Source organism: Podarcis gaigeae, assembly GCF_964106915.1.
Source record: "Podarcis gaigeae genome assembly, chromosome: 1".
NCBI lineage: Eukaryota > Metazoa > Chordata > Lepidosauria > Squamata > Lacertidae > Podarcis > Podarcis gaigeae.
This window is the reverse complement of record NC_139678.1, coordinates 130,805,482-130,816,750: the sequence shown is the minus strand read 5'-3', so window position 1 is coordinate 130,816,750 and position 11,269 is coordinate 130,805,482. Positions and strand designations below refer to the sequence as shown.

Sequence of the window (11,269 nt, the reverse complement as noted above, 5' to 3'; positions counted from 1 at the left end):
CCTTCCTAAGGAAACCTAATTGTTCTGGAGCTTGATTCATTACACTGATACTTTTGAGGCCACTCATCTTGAGAGTTGCAAAAGTACATTTTATGTCCTTAAAATAATCTCTCGGGCTTTTAAGAAATTCTTTATTGCTTTAGGGGGAGTTTGTGAATTTGACGCAAGGACGGTAGCCGCTGCCCTTTCATGTTTTCCTGTGTTACTGATAATGGCTCCTCTGCTCCTCAGTCTCTATAGCAGCATCATGTTTCTTAGCTACCTGGAGATGCTCAAGTCTCATTTTCCAGAAAGACAGGGCAGACCTGTGCGTAATGGCCTTCGGAGACACAGTTCAAAGACGCTGCCCGTTTTCAATTATTCAGAATCTCTATTATTAATTGAGTGCACTTGGGATTTTGTTGCTGTGAGCGGAAAACAGTTGCGAGGAAGCTGGGCATTTTCGCTGTAAAAGTAGTGAAAACTCCCAATTATTTCAAGGGCTTGCACTTATCCCCAACCCTGGGATGTCAGTTTATAATGGGGGGCAGACTGTTTTGTCTTCCTTGAACCCCCTGCAGGCCTTTTGTAGATGACGACCACAGAGGTAAGGTCTTCCCTGAAGGAGAACTTGTGTATGCGGTGGCAGCAGAGTGAAAGAAAGGATGACGGAGGTGATATTTTTGATTACTGTACTTTACCTTTCGTACTTTATGTGGTATTTCCAGGCTGCAGCAGAACTGCCGCCTTCACTGATCCCTCACCTTTGCACCTGAGGGTCCTGAAACCTGTGTAGTGATAAAGACCTGGGGAAAGGATGGTTTGTATGTGTGTAAAAGGCCCAGGAAATAATACTAAAGAGCCTCAGTTGAAACTTAAGTTCCTTGTGTGTTGTTGCAAGCCATACCTTACTGAAACGTCAGATATAGCTCTTTTTACACAAACAAATGGCACTGCTGTATTTTTCCTTATCACACAGTGAATTGTGAGTCATTCAGAACTGTGGATGAGAAGGCTGGCATTGCTTTGCCTATATAGTTTATTTTGACTGCCTTTTCTTTAATCAGTGTTGATGTTTTAAAGGTCCCATCGGCAAGCATTTTGAACACGTTTCAGTTCACTAGTATGACCGGCTGTATAGTTCCACGCATTTCTTCAATTCTGGGAGTGCTTAAAATTACCGTATTTTTGGCTCTATAAGACTCACTTTTTCCCTCCTAAAAAGTAAGAGGAAATGTGTGTGTGTCTTATGGAGCAAATGCAGGCTGTGCAGCTATCCCAGAAGCCAGAACAGCAAGAGGGATTGCTGCTTTCACTGCGCAGCGATCCCTCTTGCTGTTCTGGCTTCTGAGATTCAGAATATTTTTTTTCTTGTTTCCCTCCTCCAAAAACTAGGTGCGTCTTGTGGTCTGGTGCATCTTACAGAGCGAAAAATACGGTAAACTATTAAATTTGTTATGGAAACATTATATCTTAATATTATTATTGGATGTATCATAAATAAGAGGTATTACTGATCATTACTTAACACTGTGCTGGTTCTCGCTTTTGCTGTTTGGTCTTCCAGGACACGAGTTTGAGATCTAGTTCCAGCTCTGTGCCCTTGCTTGTGTTGTGCCACTTGTGTATTTTCTTGCGGCTGCTTGAAAGCTGCAACTTTCTAACATAGTTCATTTACTTACAGGGACACCACAATTGTTTTCCTGTCTCCAAGTTGAATAAGATGGATCTGGACCAACAAGGTAAGTATTAAAAGGTGCCTTGTGCACCTCAACAAGTTCTCAGTTATCTGATGCGTTGGCCTCCTGTTACAAATGGAATTGGATCTTTGGGGGACGTGGGTGGCGCTGTGGGTTAAACCGCAGAGCCTAGGACTTGCCAATCAGAAGGTTGGCGGTTCAAATCCCCGCGACGGGATGAGCGCCCGTTGCTCAGTCCCTGCTCCTGCCAACCTAGCAGTTCGAAAGGACGTCAAAGTGCAAGTAGATAAATAGGTACCACTCCGGCGGGAAGGTAAACAGTGTTTCTGTGCACTGCTCTGGTTCGCCAGAAGCGGTTTAGTCCTGCTGGCCACATGACCTAGAAGCTGTATGCCGGCTCCCTCAGCCAATAAAGTGAGATGAGCGCCACAACCCCAGAGTCAGTCATGACTGGACCTAATGGTCAGGGGTCCCTTTACCTTTACCTGAATGTTTGGTTTGCTTTTAAAGCAGAGGGGCTTTTATACTAATTCGGGCAATGGGCCCACCCAGAAAAAAGTGCCCTCATGCACACGCACACACAAACCCTCCTGCCTTTGGGATATGCATTTTCTGTGGCACACGTCCAAGCTATAATCTGTACACAATCATGCACTCACTTTGTCTCTCTGGTGGAATCCAGACACATATAAAAAAACGCTGTGAAAATGCCTTTTCAAAAAAGTTATGAAAAATATATTGAATTTGCCATAAGCTCACCATTGCCATCTAGTGGCACATTTGAATAATGCATTAAAATGTACTTAGAATGTTGCATTTGCAGCTGTATAGCTGAGTCCTCTGTCTCTGTTTCTGTCCACCCCCTGGGCTTCCCTCCAGCGTGGATGCAGTATCAGGGCTTGCAGCTGCTGGGTAAACTGGGCAAAGAACATCTGGAGATAGAAGTGGGGAGGGAGAGAGACAGGGCTATTGACAGGGAGGCCTCAGAGTTCCTGATAACTGAGGAAGAAGGCAAGAGTTGGGGCAGAGAGGGTTGGAGTGGTGAGCCAAGCGAGCCAAAGTCCAACAGAGAGTTGGGGCTGGCAGACTTAGGGTGAAGTGTGAAGCTTCTGCCCAACTGGGGCCCCAACAAATACCAACCGGTGGGTATTCACTGGGGAAAGAGCACATGGTGCAACACGCTGCCCCAAATAAGTAAATAAAGGCAGTAAACTGGGGAGTCCCATGGTTGTAGCTATTCGGGTGCAGCCTTGTACGTCTCCTTCCGGCAACTCCTGCAGCCATGCTGGTGTCCAACGTATTGCTCTGCTTTCCTTTGGACCACATCAGCGAGTTTTGTCACCTGGGCAGCACAAAACCTCCATACACACTGCTCAGGTGTTCACCCCAGGGAGGTCACTTTGGTGCTGCTAATGCAGCGGTTTGACTTCACCCCCAGAGGCGCACTCCGTTGTCTCCTGAGACAGACAGATGCCAACAACGTCCCTATGAAAAGTTTACAATCATTTCATGTCCCTGGCTGTTCCTTCCTTCAAACAGTTCACTCCCCCCCCCCCTTCTTGTTTCAAAACTGTCTACAGTGGTACCTCGGGTTACAGACACTTCAGGTTACAGACGCTTCAGATTACAGACTCCGCTAACCCAGAAATAGTACCTCGGGTTAAGAACTTTGCTTCAGGATGAGAACAGAAATTGCACAGCGGCGGCAGCAGGAGGTCTCATTAGCTAAAGTGGTTCTTCAGGTTAAGAACAGTTTCAGGTTAAGAACGGACCTCCGGAACGTATTAAGTTCTTAACCTGAGGTACCATTGTATTCATAGAGTTAGGGTAACAACAATGATGAAAGTACATAAGAAAAAGGAAGGAACATAATAAACAGAAAGTGAACGGCATTTCAGGTCAGCATCAGTACCTACGTAGGAATGCACATGGGGGGGGGGAAGAGTCCTAATAATAGCATGAGGTACAAAATAGGTCAACAAACATCTTCAGGCTAGCGAGTCTCTCAAGAAGAAGCCATGACTGAGAGCTCAGAGGTCATATACCTTCTACAGAGAAGTTAATGAACGCAATAAAGGGGAACCATGTATTCCCAAATGTATCAGGTTGAGCCTCCCTCTTTGATTTCCTGATGTTCTGCATTCTCTTCACAGAGGCTCTGAATACCATTGAGAATTCTGTCTACAGAACAGCCCTGAAGCTCCGTGCTGTGCAAAGCCTATGCCAACGTAAGTGTAATAGTCTGGCCTCCTGTGCAACTCAGAGCTGAGTTGGATTCAGTGTTGAACCTGCAATGCATGGCTCTTAAGGGTCTCCAGGGTTCAGCATATTATGTTTTCATCTGGATAAACAGGTGGGAAGGACACCTAAAGAAATGAAACACCATTGAAGCTCCCAAGCGGAGATAAGAAACTTTCACTTCAGTTTTGGATTAACCACAGTTTCGCATGTTGTCCAAATCGTAAACTGTGGATAATCTTAACTATTGTTTGATAATCAAACCAGCTTTAATCCAGTTAGCTTGTTTCAAGCAAACCACAGTTAAGATTAATCACAGTTTGTCCAAATTCAGTTGACAACCAGCTGTAATTAATGGAAAAAAGAAGGATGAAAGCTTCCAGACTCCTCACAGCTGTGCCAGAAGAGGACCAGAAATGCAAAAGCCTACACTCATTCCCACCATTGTGAAAACCATGGTTTATTGTGATGTCTGAACACAGTCACTAAGAGTTACAAAATCTGAGTTAACTTGGAGGAGGTCTTGGGGGAGGCAGCGTGAGAAGCTGAAATAATGAATGACAATTTCTTCGTTCTGAGCTGGTGGGACTTCGGAATTAATTTGTTGCTTTATTTTTCAGTCAAGTTGACTGACGTCTCTTCGATTCAGCAAATCCTGCCAAACCACAAATGCCGGGCGGAGAAGCAGAAGCCTCTCTCTGTGGAGCAACTCATGCGACTGCTAAAGGAGCTATTTAAGAGAACCAGATTAGAGAAGCCAGGCCAGGTGGACCCAAAGGCAGCTGAATTAACTCTGAGCCTCCTGACCTCTGCGTATGATAGGTGACAACACAGAGGCACCCAGTGTCTCATGGCAGATTTATGGCAGCTTCACATTTTGATGCAAAAATGCCTGGTTCATTTGGTTTTTTAAAACCATGGTTCTAGATATAAATATATATGGCAGTTCCAAACTAGGGCCAATTTTCAGATTGACAGGTGCAGTAAATATACCTTAGAAGTGATTTGGCATGGCATGTATTAGTTTGTTTTCAGGTTGCAGGTTATGGTATCATGGCCTCAGTAATGGGCTCTAGACCCGTGGTTCCTAGTGTGGGGCACCCCCACACACAGGGGGGCAATTTGATTTTTAAGGGGGGCAATTTGAGAATGAGTTAGACCAAGTTAATGGCCTTAATGGGACGCGGGTGGCGCTGTGGCTTAAACCACAGAGCCTAGGGCTTGCCGATCAGAAGGTCAGTGGTTCGAATCCCCGTGATGGGGTGAGCTCCTGTTGCTCGGTCGCTGCTCCTGCCAACCTAGCAGTTTGAAAGCACATCAAAGTGCAAGTAGATAAATAGGTACTGCTCCGGCGGGAAGGTAAATGGTGTTTCCGTGCGCTGCTCTGGTTTGCCAGAAGAGGCTTAGTCAAGCTGGCCACATGACCCGGAAGCTGTACACCGGCTCCCTTGGCCAGTAAAGCAAGATGAGCGCTGCAACCCCAGAGTTGTCCGCGACTGGACCTAATGGTTAGAGGTCCCTTTACTTTTAATGGCCTTTTAGCTTCCTCCACGTGAATGGGAGTTCACTTTTTGAATAATAAGAATTACAGGGGTACCTCAGGTTAAGAACTTAATTTGTTCTGGAGGTCCGTTCTTAACCTGAAGCACCACTTTAGCTAATGGGGCCTCCTGCTGCCACTGCGCCGCCGCCATGCAATTTCTGTTCTCATCCTGAAGCAAAGTTCTTAACCTGAGGTACTATTTCTAGGTTAGTGGAGTCTGTAACCTGAAGTGTCTGTAACCCGAGGTACCACTGTATATGTCACTGGGGGGGGGGGGGCATCAGGATTTTAGAGGTGCTTAGGTGGGGCATAACCAAAAAAAGGTTGGGAACCACTGCTCTAGACCTAAAGTGGGCAACCTGTGCCTAGCAGAGATTGGCAGAGGGGGGGACATTGCACACCTGGTTTCTCGATGCCAGGTAACACTATCACCTACTGAAAGGAGGAGGTACTGGTAGTTCAGCGTCATAAAGACACAGAAGTAGTAGCACTGGGGGGGGCGGTGTCTGTGTTTCCTCAATTGTCGGTTTTTCTCCTGTTTGAATTTGTCTCGTTTTGTACATTGACTTACTGGACGCCCACACCTCTTGTATTTTGTTGCAAATCATCTTGAGTACAGCTCATTGTGGAAAGGCAGCATACAATTTTATTTATTAACAAACTACATTTGGGGGCTGCAGATTCCTGGCGCTGGTGTAGAACCTTTCTCCTTTTTTTGGTCAGGAAAAGGGACTTCAAATTCCAAAGTTGGGAGATAGCTCATGTAGCAGCTGTTGATTTTCCTCTTGCTTCATGCCCCTTTTTCTTACATTGTAGAAATGGGGTGGGCTTTATCCAGCCCCAATCAGCTGCAGCTGCTCTAATTGCTCTCTCAGGGGATGGCCTGCTCACCAAATATAGAGGTAAGCAGTATTGCTCTTCTGTATTTATTCTCCGCAACCAGTTTGGCTCAGAGTGCTGACAAACATATACGCTTTTTTTGCACAGTAAGCAATCAAGTCTTGCTAAGCACAGACGAAAACGTGAAAAATGAACTGCCCACCCAAAGAGAATAGCAGAAATAAATGCAGTTTCTCTTTTCCTTTACACCTCTCAGTTTCCCTTTTTGCATCAGTAGATGCAAGCAGTGCTCGATTTAGGGCACTGGAAGTGGTTCTCCCGCACTGGATGCTGAGACGAGGGGTGTAAAATTGAGAAGATCCATAACTGAGAAGATCCATTGGGGTCCCAAGTTTTGACCTTACTCAGGGTGCCATTATTACCCAAAATTACCGTTCCTGGAAGGGACGCGGGTGGTGCTGTGGGTTAAACCACAGAGCCTAGGACTTGCTGATGAGAAGGTCGGCAGTTTGAATCCCTGCAACGGGGTGAGCTCCCGTTGCTTGGTCCCTGCTCCTGCCAACCTAGCAGTTCGAAAGCATGTCAAAGTGCAAGTAGATAAATAGGTACCACTCCGGCGGGAAGGTAAATGGTGTTTCCTTGTGCTGCTCTGGTTTGCCAGAAGCAGCTTAGTCATGCTGGCCACATGACCCAGAAACTATACGCCGGCTCCCTTGGGCAATAAAGCGAGATGAGTACCGCAACCCCAGAGGCGTTCACAACTGGACCTAATGGTCAGGCGTCCCTTTACAGAGGCAAGCAGTGCTGGATTTAGGGTGCTAGAAGTGTTTCCCCCCCATGGGATGCTGAGTTGAGGGGGTGCAAAATTGAGAAGATCCATAATTGAGATGTTTTGGACTCTCTCAGGGTGCCATTATTACCCAAAATTACCATCCCTGGAGGCAAGGGCTGAGTATAGTAAGGAAATGGCAGAGAGACAGACAGGCTTAAATACATTCAGCTCCATGTTGGATTGTAAGTGATTGTGTAATCATGCCATGTCACTGCACCAGGGTGTTATAGCGGTTAGAGCAGGGATCCCCAAACTCGGCCCTCCAGATGTTTTGGGACTACAATTCCCATCATCCCTAGCTAACAGGACCAGTGGTCAGGGATGATGGGAACTGTAGTCCCAAAGCATCTGGAAGGCCAGGTTTGGGGATGCCTGGGTTAGAGTGTTGGGTTAGGACCAAGGAGACCCAGGTTCACGATTGTGTCTCATGCATTTGGCTCCAAATACCTGACCTGAAGAACACAGGCTAGGAAATAACTCTCCAGGAATTCTGACTGGTATCCTCTGGTGCTGGCAGCTCTCTTTCAGCTTTATGCAACCTGTGCAGGAAGGAGCGCCAGCCGGACTCATATTTCTCGAAACGGTGTGAGGAATCTGCTAACAGACTTACTCCAGGTAATTCAGCTACTGTGCAACGTGGAAATGGAGAGGTGGTGAATCTCCTGAAGAAGACCGGTGAGAAAAACTACATGGCCCTAACATGGATATCTGATGGACGGATATTCCCAGAGCATCCTTGTTCATTCACTTCAGAGTCTCCTCGAATACTGAGAGATAGGAAAAATGAGGTGTGCAGATCAGAGAGGGTGAGACAATAACGAGGAATGAATCAGCTAGTTAAGAAAGGACAAACATCAGATTCCAAGGATGCTTGGATAAGAGGGAGGCCTCTCTTGGTGCCAGAACTCCTGAAGACGAAGGGCTCTTACAGGCTGGTTTTGAAGCTAAATCCCAGTCTAATATGCCCTCTCAATCCCTAGCCTCTTCCCCTCAGGACAGGAAGCCAGAGCCCTAGGTCATGACAACGCACTGACATGCCAACATACATGCACAGAGTTAAAGTTTCAGGTGTGACACTTTAAATAAAACCCATAATCTTTTGTCAGGGCAGAAATGCCCTTTTCACTTCCCTTTATTTTTATATAGCCTCTTCTCATTCCGTGTGATAGCGGTGGTCTTTTGCTGAGGGTTTATGGTGACAATGTGTTTTGCAGATCCTGGCAGTCGTGGGAGAACGCCGTAACCTGTCTAACGTGGAAATTGCAGTGAAGAGTTGTTTCAGTGGGGTGAGTTAAAATACAGTATCAAATGTAGCTTGGGTCATATATAACCATCTTCACTGGCAGAAAATGCACTTCTGAGATATATTACTTAATTGCACAGTCCCTTCATTCTTCTGTCACAAAACAGAGTGATTTCCTGAACTGTAAGAGACCAGATCCAATTAAGCTCGCATCTTATGGACCTTGAAGACTGCTATCACCGTCACAAAAGACATTCCGTCCTTTTTGAGCAAAGATCTCAGTAGAGGCTTCACTGGTACCCTGGATAGAGGGCTGGCCCAATACATTTTGGTACCTGAGGCGAACCACAAAATGGCACCTCCCTCCCCATCAAGGAAGGAGAGCCATAGCTGTCAACTTTTCCCTTTTTAAAGGGAAATTCCCTTATTCCGAATAGGATTCCTCACAAGAAAAGGGAAAAGTTGACAGCTATGAGGAGGGCTGAGTGAAGATCTTCATGAGGAACAAAGGGGAAATAAAGATCTACATTAGGATCTGCTGCCTCTGTGAATCCTGACGCCTAAGGCGGTCACCTCACCTTGCCCCATGGGTAGGTCAGCCCTGCCTGGATTTTTCCATACAAGACTCAGGCTGGAGACTCCATAAGAGCAGAACTGAGTTCTTGCTTCAGCAGGAGAGCTGCAACTCTTTCTCAGTTGCTTTCTCCACCCTCAGTGAGAGCAGCCTCTCCATTTCAAGGACACCAGCCTGATTTAGCAGCCATTGGCACCTGAGGTGAATCACAAAACTGGTGCCCCCTCCTGGCCAGGAAGATGCGGTGAGCGAAGATCTACATCAGAAATGAGGGGGTGGGGTAAGGATCTGCACTGGGATCCGCTGCTGTGGATCCTGCTGCCTGAGGCAGTTGCCTCACTTTGCCTCATGGGGTGGGCCAGCCCTGGCCATGATAGAGATTAGCTCCAAAACCAGAGAGTTGTATTCAACTGAGTCATAGAGTAGACCCATTGACATCAGTGAGAGGACTAACCTAAGAGCATTGCGACGGGGTGAGCTCCCGTTGCTCGGTCCCTGCTCCTGCCAACCTAGCAGTTCAAAAGCATGTCAAAATGCAAGTATATAAATAGGTACTGCTCTGCCGGGAAGGTAAACAGCGTTTCCATGCGCTGCTCTGGTTCAGCAGAAGCGGCTTAGTCATGCTGGCCACATGACCCGGAAGCTGTACGCCAGCTCCCTCGGCCAATAAAGCGAGATGAGCGCCAAATGGACCTAATGGTCAGGGGTCCCTTTACCTTTAAGTATGTCTTATTTGGATTCCTTTGCAATTATAGATGCGATTTCAACACAGACTCGTAGAAAACCTGTGGGTTAGTTTTTAGAGTGATCTTTTCCAGTGAAAAGCCAGACTTTGTGCTACATGTTGTGCCTGAGACAAAGTTCTTGTTTGAGCTAAGGACTAGTGTTCTCCTTCAGGTTCTGGGTTCTGCAGTTGATGAAGAGAGGTTCTTATCTTGGCTCCAGTCTGAACCTGCCATCCTTCTCTGGCTCCCCACCTGCTACAGATTGTCAGCAACAGAAATGGTCAAACACCAGGTCAAATGTAACATCTGCAAGAGCTTTCCCATCACTGGACTAAGGTGTGTTGTATCATAATAACTAGGCCAGTGCTATTCAAAGATTCAGCCACTTAATTGCACAAAAAATCTAGTTTTGAGGGGTGGCTGAATCTAGGTGTAATGGTTCTAGGGGGTTGCTCGTGCGTAAGTCGTCGCCACACCTGGCTGAGTCACCTGGGTGAACCCTTTCTGTCCAGACAGCCACCCATCCGTGGCTGTCTCAATCGCTGGCAGAATCCATCAGTGGGCGTTTCTTGAACTTCTTCTAGCAAAGAAGTTCTTTGACGCCAAGTCTCTGCCTACTCTCCCTGCGCGGAAGCCTTCTGCGCAGGGAGGGTGTGGGCAGCGGAGGACCCGTGCTCTCCCCGCTGGTCTCCGGCGAGGAGTCATGGGACCGCCTCACCGATTCCCCCATCTGCCCCCCTTCTCCACTCAGATGGGCTGCCTCCCTCCCTCCTGGGACCCTCTCCGGCATCCCTCTGGAGCCCTCCCTCCTCCTCTGGCTCCGATGGCAGTTCCCTGACACTAGGTATAGGAAATTCTCATTTGGTGATTATTGTTTCATTTACTCATGAATATTCCTCTGAAGTGAATTGAGCCGTTTCTGTGAATCTCCCACTAGGGATGGGCGGATAAGTCAGCTTCTCATTTTATTTCTCATTTTTTCCAATCTTAAATTCAATTCCCCACATTTCTGCAGCAATTTGCAGATTTTTTTTAATCCCTCCTGAAAACTATTGAACATTTTAGTGTAGATTTTTCCTAACAAACATATTTCTGTATATAGTGTTAACAAATGTGCACACATCCCCCAAGCAGTTTCTCTTGGTGTAATACATTCCTGAATATTAATTTCACTAGTATCTTCATTTTGATGCACATCCTGCCCCCCAGTAATATGTGCATTTTTGTAAACATTGGCTGGGAAACTGCACCACAAATTCAGATAAGTGTGAATTTGGAAGGGTGGCTGCATTCTGGTTCTCATATTGATTTGGACAGTCAGTGCAAATTTAATAAATTTCCTGTAAATGCAAACTGAATTGCATTTCTCTCCCCATCCCTATGGGTCTTTACTAGGTTTTCATTTCTTGTCTGTCCAGGTATCGTTGCCTGAAGTGCCTGAACTTTGACATTTGCCAAGTCTGCTTCTTTACCGGACAACTCTGCAAACCTCACAAGAAATCTCACCCTGTGATGGAGCACTGTGTGCCGGTTAGTCATGGACCCATTCACTTCTATTGCTTAGTCTACTAGCCTACTGAATGCTGAGTTAACTG

General features: G+C 46.5%; 2 protein-coding genes across 3 annotated transcripts in view; both read left to right on the top strand.

Annotated features, from left to right (window-relative positions):
- PLEKHM3 (pleckstrin homology domain containing M3) overlaps positions 1–11,269 on the top strand; it is a 798,157-nt gene that overhangs the window by 543,645 nt on the left and 243,243 nt on the right. The gene's annotated exons all lie outside the window — the stretch shown is intronic.
- Positions 432–11,269, top strand: part of DYTN (dystrotelin) — a 28,637-nt gene continuing 17,799 nt past the window's right edge. The window contains exons 1-9 of the mRNA XM_083708453.1: positions 432–653; positions 1,664–1,721; positions 3,833–3,907; positions 4,538–4,739; positions 6,277–6,362; positions 7,650–7,747; positions 8,347–8,418; positions 9,847–10,010; positions 11,093–11,204. Coding sequence (XP_083564579.1) covers positions 645–653; positions 1,664–1,721; positions 3,833–3,907; positions 4,538–4,739; positions 6,277–6,362; positions 7,650–7,747; positions 8,347–8,418; positions 9,847–10,010; positions 11,093–11,204 — 876 coding nt within the window. The 5' untranslated portion in view covers positions 432–644. The remainder of the gene's footprint in view (positions 654–1,663; positions 1,722–3,832; positions 3,908–4,537; positions 4,740–6,276; positions 6,363–7,649; positions 7,748–8,346; positions 8,419–9,846; positions 10,011–11,092; positions 11,205–11,269) is intronic.